Source organism: Mirounga leonina, unplaced genomic scaffold (assembly GCF_011800145.1).
Source record: "Mirounga leonina isolate KUSES-001 unplaced genomic scaffold, KU_Mleo_1.0 Mir_127, whole genome shotgun sequence".
Lineage (NCBI taxonomy): Eukaryota > Metazoa > Chordata > Mammalia > Carnivora > Phocidae > Mirounga > Mirounga leonina.
Window position 1 is genome coordinate 60,244,583 of NW_023270316.1, and position 19,225 is coordinate 60,263,807.

The 19,225-nt window shown below is 38.2% G+C and overlaps 1 protein-coding gene across 3 annotated transcripts in view; it reads left to right on the forward strand.

Moving 5' to 3' along the window:
- The window catches only part of RNASEH2B (ribonuclease H2 subunit B), a 70,028-nt gene that overhangs the window by 34,526 nt on the left and 16,277 nt on the right, over window positions 1–19,225 (forward strand). For all 3 annotated transcript variants that reach the window (XM_035003456.1, XM_035003453.1, XM_035003454.1), the window contains 4 exons: window positions 7,874–7,938; window positions 14,246–14,351; window positions 17,119–17,200; window positions 18,817–18,859. In XM_035003456.1, the coding sequence (XP_034859347.1) occupies window positions 7,874–7,938; window positions 14,246–14,351; window positions 17,119–17,200; window positions 18,817–18,859 (296 nt within the window). The remainder of the gene's footprint in view (window positions 1–7,873; window positions 7,939–14,245; window positions 14,352–17,118; window positions 17,201–18,816; window positions 18,860–19,225) is intronic.

A 19,225-nucleotide genomic window follows, 5' to 3' on the forward strand; every position in this document is an offset into this window, starting at 1 on the left:
TTTGGCAGCCGTGACAGTTCTGAGCCCAAGAAAGTGGTCGTTCCAAGAAGTGTAAGCTTACAGTGGGAAAGGGGAGAACCTCACTGACTGCATTTTACATTTTAGGTTCAACTAAATTCACCCTTGGCCAGGCTTAGAGCTTCATTTTGGATATGGAATGTGGCACCAAGGTTTTATCAAAACAGTCCCATTAAAGACATTCCCTGGATGTGAGGGCGATCTGGCTGCGACATCTGTCACCCCATTGATCGCCAGGGTTGATTCGGCTGATCTGGCTGGCTAGGCGGGTGTCCCCTTCCTCCCTCACCGCTCCATGTGCGTCCCTCCCGAAGCTGCGCGCTCGGTCGAAGAGGACGACCTTCCCCGATAGAGGAGGACCGTTCTTGGGTCAAGGGTATACGAGTAGCTGCGCTCCCCTGCTAGAACCTCCAAACAAGCTCTCTCAAAGACATTCCCTGATGCTGAGCTTGGAGGGGATAACAGTCTTTTTGTGGGTGAACAAATGAAGTAGCTCATAGCCATTTTTGAAAGCTTAAATAATGAGGAATAAGTACAAGTCATTTTAATTTTGCCCAGCTAACGTAAACTGAAAATGCAATGAATTCATTATCCCAAATGCTTACATGAGCTGTACAAAGAACAGTTATCTTAACCCAAACCTAGAAACCCAGATTGAGAAATGGTGTTAATACGCTGGCATTTGTTAGCTTAGCCTAACAAACCTAACAAACCAGCCTGCGGTTCAAAGCAAGAACTTCCCTCCCTCTCATTCCTTCCCTCTTTCACACGGAACCCCTGACCATTGATTAAATCATTATCTGAACTCCTGTCCTAATCTCTGTCACTCCTCAACATGGCTTAACAGTTGGAAGTTCTGCTGAAATAGAAAGTGCATGGCCTGCACTTATCTTGTTTGACCAGCTCTAAATAAACTTCAAAATACTATGAATTTTCCCTTTGGATCTTCATGGGAAAAGATGTCTATCTCAGTATGCTGTCCTTGCATACAGAACTGACATAAAGAAAATATTTCACATATTTGTGCTCTGGGTTAAGGGGTAAGGCAAGTAATGTGAGATTGTTTATGTGCATTTTGATAAAGAGGTCTTTTTGAGGGTGAAGCATACTTAAGAGATAGAAGAGATCCTACAATTTCTTTTTTTTCCTTGTTTTTAAAATTTTTGGTTTTGTTTTTAAACCTTTCATTATTTTAAGATTTACAGAGTGTCATTTATTAGGGGAAGAATTTAATTATGAAGAAACTGTCAAGACTTTTAGAGAAAATTGCATACATCTTTTACTATATGAAATTTAATCTGAATTATCACTTTATGTTTTGCCTTACCATCATTAAAAAAGAAAGAAAGAAAAATTTGAGGCTAAGAGTGTTTAGAAACCTGGAATGTATATAGGCTGATAACATATCTGCTTTGAAAATAAAAGTACATGGGCCAATAAAACAATTATTTTAGTTAAGAAAATTAAAGATACAAAAAATTCAGATAAAAAACTGCAAATATTATTTGCACTCGACCCAATAATCAACAAAGGTTTATATTTCATTATATTTGCTTCATATCTTTTTTGAGAAAGAATTTCTTTAAGAACAGTCTGGTAATCTGATCTCAGCATCTGATGGCATGCAAGGAAAATTAAAAGTATATTTGCCGTATAGTTTTGAAGAAATCAGATTTTCAGCATCCTTGGTCTGTAAGATGAAGAGTTTGAAGGGTTGAGAGTATCCCCCATACATTATAGTTAGTACTTTGCAAAATTGTTCTAGATCAAAAAATAAAGCTTTTATTTTCTCACCTTTATAGTGTTGAGATTATTGAATGACCGGGATGTGAACATTATTTAAATATTGCAGCTAAGAGTCTCTGGTGTCTACCATAAAGAGATGCTTCTGGAATTAAATGATGTAATACAAGTAAATCAATGCCCAAAGAGTACTGGATATATAGTAAATGCTCAGTAAATGTTAGTACTATTAAGGCTTCTGAATTAGAAATTATTAATTCTTTGTTGATGTGTAAGTACTGGGCACACCCGCATGCATCTGTTTGATGGTCCATTGCTAAATATATATTGAAGTGGTTTAAGTAGAAATGGGGATAATCAGGTAATAATAAAAATATCTACTATCTAATGAGAAATTATGTATCATCTGTATTTTACATACGTTATTGTATCCTTACAGTAATTCCCTCTTGTTATTGTTACAACCTACATTTTTACAAATGAGGAGACCGAGGCTCAAAGAGGTGAAGTTACTGGACTAGCATCACAGAAGTAGAAGTGGGGAACCAGAATTGGAACCCTTGTCTGACAACCACTCTTTCCTCTCCTTCTTGCAACTGTGTAACACTTCCAGAAGACTTGGGTAGAATTGTTAGGTGGTATCTCATGCAAAGATAGAAACTTATTTTTTAAAAAAATCTTGTATATCCCATCTTCATAATTTCCCTTTGTGAGGCAAAAAGAGAGAGTCAGGAAAGAAGACAGAGAACTACAATAACGTAAGGAAAAGACAAGTTTCTCATCCCAGCAGTGAGCTTTCTGTTCTCAGGCACCCATTCCCCTCTTTTAGCGATTGCCTTGGGTCCCAGCTGCCTATTCAAATTTAGCTTACTGTCCATTTATAAGTTACTGTTTGGTTCCGCTCCATATTTTATTGCTAGGATTTTCAAATTAAACAAAGAGGACTGCTAAGGAGTGGTCAGGTGGTATCCATGAGAGGGAGCAAAGATAAAGGAGAGAGCTGATTGTCTTTAACGTCCATTCTCTCCATAGGCACTCTGCAGATAGAGCAAACCCTGAAATACTCAGATTCCCCAGCCAGCTGGTTTGATATTAAACTCCAGATGCTGTCTCAAAAGTCTGTGGCATTAAAGATCTGGTTAAGCCTGCTAGGTTTATGAGAACCTCCCCCTACCCACCTCATCCCTGCTGAGTAAACCCAGCCACGATTGTTTGTATCCCAAATGACGATGACCGTGACCTTAGTTAGCACTGCCTGCTTTATTAGTGAAGGAAATGATGTGTCTGTGTTTGCTAGCCCTGGGGCTCAGTATGTTTCTTGCCAAAGAAGCTCACATTCAGTGGAGGGATGACAGGGGAAAGGCCTAATAAAGGGTTATGAACTTCATCTTGAGTGTAACACTGTTTCATATTGCAAGCCAAAGCTGCACTAGGCTGTCCGATGTGATTAACAGGAAGAGCCGGGAAAACTTACCTGATTAAAATACCCCAAGTACAGTTGCCAAGTTTCTATCCCCAGGAGGCAGGAAAAAAAAAGAGACCATATGAGTTTCTGTTATGGAAAACATTGAGAAAGTAGATGTGAAAATGTGCTCTAGGCAGTTTGTTCAATAATACATCAGGGAGATTCAGGATTGTGAGCCGATTACCCAATTGCTGAACATGTTATTTAATTGTGGAGTCACTTTTATTCCATCTTTATTTTGTAAACCCAATCTTTCCAGATGTTTGAGACCAGTTTTATAGGCACCAGACACATTAAGGAAAGAAACCTTTCCAGCATATGTACATATTGTCTAACTCACCAACTCTTGCAAATATTAAATTTAAGACACGAACAGACATGTTATGGTATTTGTCATAATTTTGGGTAATCTGTGGCCTTCATGAATATTTTGAACCCCCTTACTTATCAAAATTTGTAAATTTCAAAATTAAGCAGTAGCTCATGCATTTGGTCCTTTTGTAGCATTCTGGGATATCCGAGTTGGATATTTCTTAGTGATCATCTTGTCCAGGGACTGTTCAATTAGAAATAAATTGATAGTTAAAAATTTCCTAAGAAAAAACCTCCAGGCCCAGTTAGCATCACTGATGAATTCTGCCATACTTTAAGAAAGAAATAATACTCAAATAATGATACTTACTCAAATCCTTTCAGAAATTAGATGAGGAAGGAATATTTCCCAACTAATTTTATGAAGGCAGAATTATCCCAATACCAAAGTCAAAATTATTTTAAAAAGAAAACCAGGCCAATATCCCTTATGATCATAGACTAAAAAATTCCTAATAAAATATTAGCAAATCAAATATGTAAAAAGGATAACATATTATAACCAAGTGGGATTTATCTCAGGAATGCAAAGTTGGTTGAACATTAGAAAATCAATCTGCATAATTCACCATATTTACACATGACAAAAGAAAAACTGCATGACGATCCCAATAGATGCAGAAAAATCATTTGACAAAATTCAGTCATAATATAAATTCTCAGCAAATTAGAATAGAAGGGAGCTTCCTTAGTCTGGAAAAGGGTGTCTATGACAAACCTAAGCTAACATCATACTTCACTGTAAAAGACTGAACAGTTTTCCCCTATGATTGGGTATAAGGTAAGCATGTCTGCTTTGACCACTTCTATTCACCATTGTAGTGGGAGTCCTAACAGTTTCAATAAAACAAGAAAAAGATAAATGGTATATAGATTGGAAAGGAAATAGTGAAACTATCTCTATTCATAAACAATATGGACATGTATGTAGAAAGCCCAAATGAGTCTACAAAAAAATAATTACTATAACTAATAAACAGGATAAAAAGTCAATTTATAAAAAATGAATTATATTTCTGTATACTAGCAGTGAACAATTGGGCAATGGAATAAAAACATATTCAGAATATCATCAAAGATCATGAAGTCCTAGAAATAAATATAACACAGTATGTGCAAGACCAGTACACTGGATTTTACAAAACATTGCTGAGAAATTAAAGAATTAAGTAAATAGATGTACCATGTTCATGAATTTGAAGATTCAGTATTGTTAAGATGTCCATTCTCTCCAAACTGATCTATAGATTTAATGTAATGTCTATCAGACTTTTTTGGAGGGAGTGGGGGGAAGAAAATGATGAGCTGATTCTAGAATTAATATGAATTTGCAAAAGACCTGCAATAACCAGAACAATTTTGAAAAAGAAGAACAAAGTTGGAGAACTTACACAATCCGCTTTCAAGACTTACTCTAGAGCTATAGTAATCAAGAAAGTGTGGCATTGGTATGAGGATAAATATATAGATAAGGGAACAGAATAGAGAATCCAGAAGTGGACCCACACTTATATAGTCAATTGAATTTTTTCCATAGTGTCAAGATAGTTCAGTGGGAGAAAAGATAGTCTTTTCAACAAATGATCTGGAAAAATTGGATATTCATATGAAAAACAATGTTAACCCTCACCTCACAGTCATACAGAAAAAATTAACTCAAAATGGATCACTAATTTACATGCAGAAATGGAAACTACTGAACTTCTAAAAGAAAACATAAGAGAAAACTTTTGTGACCTTGGGGATAGGCAAGGATTTCTTAGGACATAAAATCCACTAGCCATAAAAAAAAAAATTATAAATGTAACCATAAATTACATTTCATCAAAATTAGTATCTTCTGTTTTTTGAAAGACACCATTAAGAAAAAAGAAAAGATAAACCACAGTTGGAAGAAAATGTTTACATGGTCTATCTGATAAAAGATATGTATCTCAAATATATAGAGTTTTCTTAACACAGTAATAAGATGATATACATACAACCCAGTAAAAAAAAATCGGCACAAAGTTTGAACAGACACTTAGCAACAGAAGATTTATAAATAGCCCATAGGCACACGAAAACAGGTTCAATATCATTAGTCACCAGGGAAATGTAAATTAAAACCACAGGGAAATATCATTAGTATTCACTAGAGTGGCTTGAAATAAAAAGGAAAAACAATAAGTTGAGGAACTACCGGAACTCACCTACCTGGCTGGTGGAAGCATAAAATAGTATAACCACTTGACAGTTTCTTAAGACTCAGTAATTCTACTCCTAGGCATTTACCCAAGACTTATGAAAACACATCTCCATGCAAAGACTTGTGCAAGAATGTTCAGAGCAGCCTTTATGTTTAGGGTGATAGTTACATGACCGTATGTATACATTTGTTCAAACTCCTCAAATTGTACACTTAAAATGGGGATATTAACCATATGAACATTATTTCTAAATAAAGGTGATTTTAAAAAAAATGGAAGTAGTTACTGATCCATGAGAAGCTAAGCCTCCTCGTTTCTGACATGGCATTTGTTTGTTTGTTTGTTCATTTTGTTTTGTTTTTTCCTCCCCCACGGCCTCCACCAGGTAACGCTGGAATCCAGTGATAGAATGTGGAAAGCAAGGCAGGAGGAAGTGATGGCTTTGAGATCCGAGCCTGGTTGACCGGGAGGATGGTTTGGGAGGAAGATGAACAGTCTGTCTTTAGGCACAGAGCCTCAGCTCAGGGCTTTGGGCTTCCTGATTGGGGTTATTTGGTCTTCTTGAAACAAAATGAACTCACCCCCAGAGAAGGGTACACCTGGCCTCAGAGCAGGATGAAGCAGAGCCCAAAAAGAATCAGAGGAAAAGTCACCAGAGACCTAAAAGAACCAAGAGGAAAAGTTTTTGTAGAATCATGGAGGAGAAGTTTTTCCCACAAAGAACAGGGTCAAAAGTACTGAGAAGGGTGAAGACCTAATGGATCTTGATAAAATGAACATCAGATCCGCAGCTCTGAAGTTAGCCTAGTAGGAGTCTGCTTAATGGCTAGGGTACCTAGTAGGTACCCTGCTTAATGGCTCAGTGACTTTGGACAATGTAGTTCACTTCACTCTAACCCAGTCGTTTAAGGTGGGGACAAACAGTGGTTTTCACCTGAGATTCATTCTGAACATCAGTGAGAGATGTATATAAAGAACGTACACAGGCTTGAAGATACATTTCCATTTCCCACAAAGATTATGGAGGAAAGAGAAAATGTCATTCTATCCGGGTAGCAAAGTCACACGGGGGGAGTTTGCATCTGGCCCTAAGATTTCCGGGGATCTCAAAGATCACTCCTGCATGAGGCAGGAGGCTGGGAGCCGCAAGCCTCTGCCTCTGCCGATTGCATAGAAAGCAAAAAACTCCATGAATGAAGTGTTACCAAGGAAATAACGCCTCGTGTCACAGTATGTAAAGCTAGGTGGACTGTGAGGGGAGGAAGTATAACTTAGAAGAGGTGAAAGTTTTATCCCCATTAAGGGCCAGGTCAAGCCTGTCGTAAATCCAAATTCCCCTGAGATATAGTTACGGTTATACTGGTAATGCGTTCAAAGATAGGCATATCTTTTCTTCTTTCTCGCTAATCCCACCAGGATAGTACCACGTAGTTAACAAGGTTTTTTCCCTCAATGCCTGCAGTGCACTTCATACGCATCTGTGTTTAGTTTCAGTTTCCTTTCTTGGGATTTCCATTCTTATTTTAGAAAAGAAGTCTCTCATTGAAAACACTGAGCTAAGCTTCAGATTATTTCAAAAAAAATGAAGGTTGCTTGGCATGTTAATTTGCTGAGTTTTAAAAATTACAGATTTTCTACAGACTTGTTTGTGTACTTATTTCCAGTTTTATTAAGAAGTAATTAATACACATCATTGTCTAAGTTTAAGGTGTATGGTATGGTTTGACTCACAGGTATTATGAAATGATCACCACAATAAGTTTAGTTAACATCTGTCATCTCATATAGATGTAATAAAAGGAAAAGAAAAATAATTTCTCCTTGGGATGATAACTTAGTAAAATTTGATGATTTCCTTAAATTCCCATTCATTTAATTTTTGGATGAAACCTGAGGCACCCAAGTTCTGTTTGGGGATTTTTTTTTTTAACCTCTCAAATATGCTCTCAGGCTTATAAATTGAGTTTTTCAAGAATATAAACTGCTATGAAACATTAATTGTTGTTGATATTCTATATGTATATATACATATCATGAATTTATTTTTTGTTTAATACACTCTTCTGTTTTTTTCTCTTTAATCCAGAAATAGACAAAAAGAAATATTACAAGTACAGCAAGGAGAAGACAATAAAGTGGCTGGAAAAAAAGGTATAGTACATCTCCAATACCTTATGGCAGAAAAAGTTTTAATGCTCCTTTTAAAAATTGTTTAGAGAAGGTGCTAAGTCTGAATCCAAAGGCCATCTTGTATATCCAGCTAAAGGAGAAAAACTGTAAAGATATCCAAATATGAAAAGAAATCTTTTACTTTTCATCCTCCATAACTCATGTGTTTCTGGAGTTAGCTTGATGTTTTCCTTTGACCTGCATCCCCATTGCCCGTGATCCTCACCACTGGACAAAAGAAGTTCTCACTACTTGGTGATGTAGATTTGAGTCTTCCACGCCAGGTAGTATCAGGTGGGATGCACATTTGCTGCTCTCAGTCCTGCTGTTGTCTCAGAGGTTGACGTTGATCACATAGCAAGGCAGGGGGCTGAGGCAGACAGGATTCAGGCTTAGAGGAAGTGTGTCTCACTCTCAGCTTCTGGTTGCCTGAGGGATCTTAGTGATCCTAAAATCCTAGAATAATATAAAGTCTAGGGCAGTGTTTTCCAAATTGATTTAGTGGGTCAAAACCAGTATTTCTCTTGGAATGGAATGGAATGGGATTGGGATGGGATGGGATGGGATGGGATGGGATATATTAAAATATAGCAGAGAGTAAGGACAAGTATTAAGTTTGAAACATATATTTATATATGTGTTTAAGTATTGGGTTGCTATATATTTCTTACTGTGGGCATAGTAGAAACAAACAAACAAACCACTTTGAAAGCCACTGGTCTAAGATTGTGTACTTACACACTGATTAAGAATCTCACCAGACTGGGTCTATTGATAACAAAGTTTTTCAAGGTCAGTGGATACCAGTATAGTACTGATTCCTAAGATTCTCCTCTGTCTTGTATGTAAAAACATGCTTGTCATATCATGTTACAGGGCACACAGGGAACCTAGAAACATGGAAATGAACCTTGCAGAGTTAGGCCCCTACTGTACAAAATAGTGGAAGGATTTTAAAAGTGTCCCTGTGGTTCACCCTTCATTTGCCTTAGTAGTAGGTGAAGAATCAGGGTAAGTGCTGAGAAGGATCTTGGCATTTAGTTTTTGTCCTTAGCAAATGATAATGTCACGAATAGCAAAGTGACGTTTATATTTATTGATTGTGTCTCTTTTCTTAAATTCCTAGGAAGTGGGAAATTTTTTTATTAACATATAATGTATTATTTGTTTCAGGGGTACAGGTCTGTGATTCATCAGTCTTACACAATTCACAGCGCTCACCACAGTATACCCTCCCTAATGTCCATCACCCAGCCACCCCATCCCTCCCACCCCCCTCCACTCCAGCAACCCTCAGTTTGTTTCCTGAGATTAAGTCTCTTATGGTTTGTCTCCCTCTCTGGTTTCATCTTGTTTCATTTTTCCCTCCCTCCCCCTGTGATCTTCTGCCTTGTTTCTCAAATTCCTTATATCTGTGAGATCATATGATAATTGTCTTTCTCTGACTGACTTATTTCGCTTGGCATAATACCCTCTAGTTCCATCCACGTCATTGCAAATGGCAAGATTTCATTTTTTTGATGGCTGCATAATATTTCATTGTATATATATAGACCGCATCTTTATCCATTCATCTATTGATGGACATCTAGGCTCTTTCCATAGTTTGGCTACTGTGGACATTGCTGTTGTAAACATTAGGGTGCACGTGCCCCTTCGGATCACTACATTTGTATCTTTGGGGTAAATACCGAGTAGTGCAATTGCTAGGTCATAGGGTAGCTCTATTTTCAACTTTTTGAGGAACCTCCATACTGTTTTCCAGAGTGGCTGCACCAGCTTGCATTCCCACCAACAGTGTAGGAGGGTTCCCCTTTCTCCACATCCTCGCCAACATCTGTCATTTCCTGACTTGTTAATTTTAGCCATTCTGACTGGTACGAGGTGGTATCTCATTGAGGATTTAGTGATGTTGAGCACTTTTCATGTGTCTGTTGGCCATTTGGATGTCTTCTTTGCAGAAATGTCTGTTCATGTTTTCTGCCCATTTCTTGATTGGATTATTTGTTCTTTGGGTGTTGAGTTTGGTAAGTTCTTTATAGATTTTGGATACTAGCCCTTTATCTGATACGTCATTTGCAAATCTCTTCTCCCATTAAGTCGGTTGTCTTTTGGTTTTGTTGACTGTTTTCCTTTGCTGTGTAAAAGTTTTTATCTTTATTATTTCTCTTCTCCTACTGGGTTTAGGCTTTCTTTGCTGTTCTTTCTCCAGCTCCTTTAGGTGTAGGGTTAGGTTGTGTATTTGAGACCTTTCTTGTTTCTTGAGAAAGGCTTGTATTGCTATATGCTTTCCTCTTAGAACCGCCTTTGCTGCATCCCAAAGATTTTGAACAATTGTGTTTTCATTTTCATTTGTTTCCATGAATTTTTTTAATTCTTCTTTAATTTCCTGGTTCACCCATTCATTCTTTAGTAGGATGCTCTTTAACCTCCATGTATTTGAGTTCTTTCCAACTTTCCTCTTGTGACTGAGTTCTAGTTTCAAAGCACTGTGGTCTGAAAATATGCAGGGAATGATCCCAGTCTTTTGGTACCGGTTGAGAACTGATTTGTGACCCAGGATGTGATCTATTCTGGAGAATGTTCCATGGGCACTAGAGAGGAATGTGTATTCTGTTGCTTTGGGTTGGAATGTTCTGAATATATCTGTGAAGTCCATCCGGTCTAGTGTGTCTTTTAAAGCCTTTATTTCCTTGTCGATCTTTTGCTTGGATGATCTGTCCATTTCAGTGAGGGGGGTGTTAAAGTCCCCCACTATTATTGTGTTGTTGTCAATGTGTTTCTTTGCTTTTGTTATTGATTGGTTTATATAATTAGCTGCTCCCATGTTAGGGGCATAGATATTTACAATTGTTAGATCTTCTTGTTGGATAGACTAATTTAAGTATGATATAGTGTCCTTCCTCATCTCTTATTATAGTCTTTGGTTTAAAATCTAATTTGTCTGATATAAGGACTGCCGCTCCAGCTTTCTTTTGATGTCCATTAGCATGGTAAATGGTTTTCCACCCCCTCACTTTCAATCTGGAGGTGTCTTTGGGTCTAAAATGAGTCTCTTGAAGACAGCATATCAATGGGTCTTGTTTTTTTTATCCAAACTGATACCCTGTGTCTTTTGATTGGGGCATTTAGCCCATTTACATTCAGGGTAACTATTGAAAGATATGAATTTAGTGCCATTGTATTGCCTGTAAGGAGACTGTTACTGTATATTGTCTGTGTTCCTTTCTGGTCTGTTACTTTTAAGCTCTCTCTTTGCCTAGAGGACCCCTTTCAATATTTCTTGTAGGGCTGGTTTGGTGTTCACAAATTCTTTTACTTTTGTTTGTCCTGGAAGCTTTTTATCTCTCCTATTTTCAGTGACAGCCGAGCTGGATATAGTATTCTTGGCTGCCTATTTTTCTCATTTAGTGTTCTGAATATATTATGCCAGTCCTTTCTGGCCAGCCAGGTCTCTGTGGATAGGTCTGCTGCCAATCTAATGTTTCTACCATTGTAGGTTACAGACCTCTTGTCCTGAGCTGCTTTCAGGATTTTCTCTTTGTCTCTGAGAGTTATGAGTTTTACCATTAGATGTCGGGGTGTTGACCTATTTTTATTGATTTTGAGGGGGGTTCTCTGTGCCTCCTGGATTTTCATGCCTGTTTCCTTCCCCAAATGAAGGAAGTTCTCCGCTATAATTTGCTCCAATATACCTTCTGCCCCTCTCTCTCTTTCTTCTTTTTCTGGGATCCCAATTATTCTAATATTGTTTCATCTTATGGTATCACTTATCTCTCGAATTCTGCCCTCGTGATCCAGTAGTTGTTTATCTCTCTTTTTCTCAACTTCTTTATTGTCCATCATTTGGTCTTCTATATCACTAATTCTCTCTTCTGCCTCATTTATCCTATCAGAGCCTCCATTTTTTGATTGTACCTCATTAGTAGCCTTTTTTATTTCAACTTGGTTAGATTTTAATTCTTTTATTTCTCCAGAAAGGAATTCTCCAGTATCTTCTAGTATCTTTTTTCAAGCCTAGCTAGTATCTTTATAACCATTATTCTGAATTCTAGTTCTGACATCTTACTAATGTCCATACTGACTAGGTCCCTGGCAGTTGGTACTGCCTCTTGTTCTTTTTCTTTGAGGTGAGTTTTTCCATTGTGTCATTTTGTCCAGGGAAGAATAGATGAATGAGAGAACAAAATGCTTAAAGAGTAACAACGACTCCAGAAAAATATACACTAAACAAATCAGAAGAGACCCGCAACCAGGGGGAAAAGAAAGGAAGAAAAAATAATATGATCAGGCTGGTGAATAGAGCCACACACTAGATTTTGGGTGTATTTTGGTCTGTTAGAAGAAACTGCCTCCCAAAATCTTAAAGAAAGAAAAACTTACATATATACAAAAATAAGGATAAATATGATGAAGGGATGGAATATGACTGTAAAGATGGAAATTATAAAAGATTTTATAAAAGGAATTGATAAGAAATTGTTTGAAAAAAGAAAGAAGAAAAATTTAAAAAGGAGAGAATGTGATCAAGCAGGAGACTAGAACAAAGCCATACACTAGATTTGGGGTATATTTTGGTCTGTTAGAAGAAACTGTATCCCAAAATTTTAAAGCGAGAACAACTTATATATATACAAAAAATAAGGTTAACTACAATGAAGGGATAGAATATGACTCTAAAAATGAGAAATAAAAAAGATTTTTAAAAAAGGGATTGATACGATGTTGGTTGAAAAGGGAAAAAGAAAAATTCAAAAAAAATAGAAAAAGAAAAAAATAAAGAAAATTTTAAAAATTGAAAGACTAAAGCATCTTGGGAAAAAAGCCATGAATTCTATGTGCTGTATTCCCCTAGTGCTGGAGTTCTGCCGTTCTCATTGATCAGTAAACTTGGTCTCGACTGGCTGTTCTTGCTGATCTTCTGGGGGAGGGGCCTGTTGCCATGGTTCCCAAATGTCTTTGCCGGAGGCAGAATTGCCCCGCCCTTGCCCCGTCTGGGCTAACTAATCTGCTCGGGTTTGCTCTTGGGAGCTTTTGTTCCCTGCAAGCTTTCTGTTCAGCTTTGGAGGATGAGAGTGAAAATGGTGGCCTCCCAGTCTCTGCCCCGGAGGAGCCGAGTACTCTGGGCCCCACTCCTCAGTGCGCCCCCAGAGAAAAGCAATCACTCCCGTCTGCCTGGTCTCCGGCCGCACTCCGTGCTCACCCGGCCTGTGACCCAGCATTTCTCTCTCTGGCACCCGACCCCATGCGGAGTCTCCAAACCCAGCAGATCCCTGCAGTGCGCTCCCGAGCCGCTCCTCCTGGGGAAGGAAGGGGAGTCTTCCCGGATCTGCCGCTTGTTGGTTCCCTGCTGGAGGAGCAGTGGCCTGACTGTGCCACGGATCACAGTTTATGGCAACCCCGAGCTGAGAGCCCGGGCCTCGGCTCTGTCTCTGCAACCGGCTTCCCTGCTCCGATACCTGGGAGCTCTGCTGCACTCAGGCACCCCCAGTCTTTCTGTGACCCCGAGGGTCCTGAGACCACACTGTCCCAGTGAGGGTTCCACCTGCCACTTAGCCGCTGGTGCGACGTCCCTCAGTGGAGCCGACTTCTAAAAGTTCCGATTTTGTGCTCCGCTGCTCTATCACTTGCCAGAAGCAGCATCGGAGGCCCCCTCCCCCGGATTCACTTCTCTGCACGTCCTACCTTCCAGAAAGTGGTCGCTTTTCTGTTCAGAGAGTTGCCGCTATTCTTTTCTTCGATCTCCTGTTGAGTTTGTAGGTGTTCAGAATGGTTTGATCCTTATCCAGCTGAATTCCTGGGACCAGATGAAATCCAGGTCTCCTACTCCTCCGCCGTCTTGCTCCTCCAGCATCTAGGAAGTAGGAAATTTCTGATTTATTCTGTTTAGAAAAATGATTGCATATAAACTTTGTGCCAGGTTCTGTTCTAAGGGCTTTACATGAACTCATTTAATCCTCAGCTGTACTATGCATTAGGTACTACTCATGTCCCCATTAGATAGAGGCACAGAGAGGTTAAGTAAGTAGTCCATGGTCACAGAGCATACCCAAGCAGCCCAACTCCAGAGCCAGTGTTCTCATATTGTGTAGGCCTTAAGAAGTCCATGTCATGACATCATCCCAAAATGCTGTGGCCATCTCTCATCATCTGATACCTGGTGAAGACATTTCTAGATCCTCAGATGCTCCTTCCTGCATCTTAAATGGATTGAGAAGCATCTGGAAGGTGGTGGATTTCTAACATTAGTTGGAAATACCCTGATGTTCCCTTTTTGGTTACTTCACAGGTTCATCAGACTGTATCAGCCTTAAAAAGCAGTAACGTAAATGTCGGTGGCCGGGTACAGGCAACTGCATTTTTCTCTGGTGACCAGGTTTCCAGTGACAAGGAAGGTGAATAAATCATTTTGTCAGAAATCATTTTTGCCTGGAGTAAGTTGCTGATGTATAAATGCCTGTCTTACCATTTTAAAATCTTTTTTTTTTAGGTTTTATTTATTACTTGAGAGAGAGGAGAGAGAGCGAGTGAACGAGTATGGGGGCGGGGAGGAGGGGGAGAGAGAGAGGGACAAGCAGACTCCCTGCTGAGCGGGGAGCCCACACGGGGCTCAATCCCAGGACCCTGAGGTCAAGACCTGAGCTGCAGGCAGACACTTAACCCAATGAGCCACCCAGGCGTCCCCGATTTTACAATCTTAGTGTCTCAGAAGCTTCTCATTCTTGCCCATGTGTTCTCTTGGATCTTGTGGCACATGTGCATTTTATTTCAGAACCCAGTAAGATTTCTACCATAGATCATTTCTGTCACTAATTGATACTTAGATCGTGCCTTTGACACGTATTTATTTTGCACTAATGGTCATAACCAGCCTAACAACTCTGGCTATCATTTATGGAGGGTGTGTTGTGTGTCAAGCCCTTTGCTTGAGTTGCCTGTGGATACAGTATCTCCGCTGACCCTCCCTATAAGTCTTATTTGACAGTGAGAGTCTGGAGGCTGCGCCCAAAGTTCCACAGTGAGTGAATGGTGAAGCTGAGCTACTGATGGAGCTTGCCTGACTCTGAAGCCCACACTCTTACTTTTTTTGTCCTACTGTTTGTGTGGTCCTGGGTTTCCAATGGGCTGCACCTCTCTGCATCTTATTCTCAAGAAGTGTATGTCCTACTATCGGTCTTAATGTTTTGATTTTAGATGAAAATTGATTCCCTTGGCAATTTTTTTTCTTTTAGGTTAATATGGTACATTCTTTTGTTTTTTTCCAGTGTAGTGTCCTCTTATTTTTTTATGTATAGTTGAATAAAAACAGCTATATAATGCAATTAACATTCCCAAATGGTGGGACAGAAACTTTTCTGACTTTAAGCGCCAATTCAGTGTTCCCCTGTTGTGGGCATACAATTCCAAAGCATCTGAGTTTCGTCATTAAAACAAATAAAACTAGGACCAGGAGTCTGTTTGTGATTGAAGGTAATTCAGGCAGTCTTTGATTTGCAGAAATCTACCTTAAAACACCTTGCACATGTAGATGGTAGAGGACTCCTGCCATTCTGGAAATAGTGGACAGCTTTGGCCACACTGAGTTTACCAGCTCTCACGGTTTTTGACTGGCTTTAACAAAAGAGAAGGAGTGGATGGATGGACCACAGATTTTTTTTTTTTTTTAAAGAAGGTGAAGGGATGTTAGAGATTATTTAGACAGATCTCATTTTAAAAGTGAAGAACTGTGGTCTCAGAGAGTAAATGAGTTATCCAAGGTCACCCATCCTAGCTAGGCCACGTCTTCCGCTCTGAATCCAGTGTTTGTACCAGTCTCTAAATATAAGGGTCTGGACATGGCTATATTGCCATGTAGGGCCTAGTGATAAAGTAAGCTTTCCTTTTTTTTAGATCTTTAGTTCAGGAAGCTACCAGAAGAGGCAAACGAATAATGTGTTGGCTTTCTTAGTTCCCTTTGTCTATTCATGACTTATTGGATAATTACTAACCTAGAACCAAGAACACATTTTAAGAAGGGCCCGTTGATAACTTTCAGTTCTACGTTGGTAGTGTAAATCTCTCACTGAAGACTTTGAGATTTTGTGCTCCAGGAAGCAGTCACTTTAATGCTTAGGCAAATTATTATCTTAGTTTGGAGGCAGAAGAGAAAGAAAAAAAGAAGCAAATGAATATCCCAGCAACAAACCTGAGATAGTGCTTTTGGTAGTTTATATCCCCGTATGATTATCCCATATGTTAAGTTTGATTATCCACTAGTATTCTACATAAAATACTGAATTAAAAAACAAGGCTTTAAAACAGATTTTGAGGGCGCCTGGGTGGCTCAATTGGTTAAGTGACTGCCTTCGGCTCAGGTCATGATCCTGGAGTCCCGGGATCGAGTCCCGCATCGGGCTCCCTGCTCAGTGGAGAGCCTGCTTCTGCCTCTCTCTCTCTGCCTGCCTCTCTGCCTACTTGTGCTTTCTCTCTGTGTGTCAAATAAATAAATAAAATCTTAAAAAAAAAAAAAAAACAGATTTTGACTTATATAACTGCATCTCATTGATACTGAGGCTTCATTTTAGTACTGAGTGTCCACATGCTTTAGAATTAATGATTATACCTTCTACCGAGCTTAGTTTTTTACATTTCTGAAGGCATTTTTATTAGTTTGAGAGTATATATAATGTTCAGGACTCTTATAAAGCAAGTACTTGACAGAGACATATCATATATTACGTCTCTTAAATGAATATATTCATTACTATTCATTAATTATATTTATTCTATATGGAAACACCTAGAAAAGATTAGTCTTTAAAAGGCATGAATATGTCATGTCGTTACAGCTGATTTTGAGCTTTATTTGTATTCAAAGGCCTCAACTAAGAAAAAGACCCTGAATTTTTGTTTTAACTATCATTTGGTGGGCATCTGCTGTATTCTGTCATCTTATCTCTTTGATATCACCCTGTCATATCTCATCCATGAAATAAAGCTCACTGCTCTAACCAGAGATATTAGCATCCCCATTTTACAAAGGAGGAAATGGAGGCTAAGAGCTTAAGTGAGTCTCTAAGGCCAGATAAGGCCGGAATTTTAACTCTGGTCAGTTTGACTGTAAAACTACCATAGCTGTTACTAATTTTTTTTTCCTTATACTCTCCATTCTATTTCTTTCAGAGGATTATATTCGTTATGCACATGGTCTGATATCTGATTATATCCCTAAAGAATTAAGTGATGACTTATCAAAATATTTAAAGTAAGTATCGTTCATCTTTAGTCACAATTAGAAAGTACCTTGGTGCTTCTTGGTTTCCCAGCAATAGGTTCCTTAATGACTTTATCACATCACTGTTTCTGATAAATTATTCTTGAGTTACCTCCTAGACTATGGTTTGAAGGTGATTTTTAATAGACACTTATTTATTGGAACAAATTGATTTGGTGGATACTGATTGCAGAAACTGATGAGTATTAGGACTGGAATTATGAGTTGGTATGATTTTAGAGTGTTAACATTATACTATTTTATCTCCAGTTAGACTTCACTAATGTGAAGATCATTTTAGGAGAAATAAAGATTAGAAGAAACAAGAGATGGAATGTAGAATATTTTTTTAAAGATTTTTTTTTTTTTTTTAATTTGAGAGAGAGAGAGAGCAAGAGTGGGGAATGGGGGAGGTGTAGGGAAGGGATAGAAGGAGAGGGAGAAGCAGACTCCCCGCTGAGCAAGGATCCCAATGAGGGACTCAATCCCAGGACCCTGGGATCATGACCAGAGCCAAAGGCAGACACTTAAATGACTGAGCCACCCAGGCACCCCTAGAATATTTTTGAAAGTTACATTTAAAGGTTTTGTACCATTTTCACTGTCATTAGATGTTTGCCAAGTACCTTTATTATGCCCAGCACTTGGAACTCAAAGGATGAAACACAATCTGTGTCTGAGGGTAGAAAATGAGTTTAAGAATGATTTGCTCTGTGTTATTATATCCTTCATAAAGATATTTAATATAATATAAAGACTTTACCTTAGGCTGAAAAGAATGTGTTTCTTTTCTAGATTTTAGCAACTATTCTTAAGATTTTATGGGTGTGATAATAGCTTTTCCAGATTCTTATAATAGCTTTCTCCTCTGATACATGAAGATAAAGTGACTTCTTAAGAGATACATAGTTGCTGTTTTTAGCAAATTGCATAGGTCTTACTTTAAAAAACAATTAGTGAAAAAAGAAAAACAATTAGTGGAAACTGGTGGAAATTGATAACCCTATCTTTTTGTTCAATATTTCCCTGGGTTTCTCAGTGCCTGTTTGTCTCATTCGAGACCTATGTCTTTGTACTCCCATTATTTTTTAGAATCTTTTCTCCTCAGAAGTGATTAGCTTTTGGTTAAAGGTTCCCGAAGGAAGATATGTCATTTAAACTTCTCTTTAATTGAAGAAAAGTCAAGCTTGTCTGACTTTTTGTCAACAGTTAAAATAATTTTCACTTTTAAATATATGCTGGATTCCACTCTATGTTAACTAAATTGTATTTAAATTAAAAAAAATATATGCTGGATTCGTCATTTATGAAGGAAAAAATACTACAACGCCAAAATGTAAATTTATAGAGGCTGAAGAAAAGCAGTTCCATTGCAACAAATAAGTTCTAATTTACTTTTTAGTTCAGACAATTCCAATGTGAACAAAATGTAGATTTCTTCATTTTGAGAAATGTCATTCTTTACACTGAGGTGATAGTCCAGGAGGACACATGGAGGAGAAGCTAGTCCATGAAAGTAGCACTTGCTAAGTCCTCAGTTGGCCCAGTCTCTCTGTTTGCTTGTCTATGAAAAACCATAACTGTGATTCTTATTTTTTATTCCATAGGCTTCCGAAACCTTCAGCGTCATTGCCAAACCCTCCATCAAAGGTAAGGAGCTGTTACTAAGATATCTTTGGGGGGCTTGGAAAGATAGTACATTTTTACCACATAGGTTTAGTGTGTTCTAGTCCATTTTAAAGCATACTAAATCCTCCTTGGGTGGAGTGATGTTATGTGGATTAAAGATTGTAATGAGCTCTCCATCGGTAATTTTTATTTTTGTAGATTTTACCTGAATGATAAAAAAAACATTGTGAAAACCAGATAAGAGTTGGTTGTAGCCAGACACCTACCTAGAAGTCTCATAGATATATAATTAAAATTCGGCCTTCTTAAGTTAGCCAGGTCCTGCAATTAACTTTATTTATTTATTTATTTATTTATTTATTTATTTATTTATTTATTTATTTATTT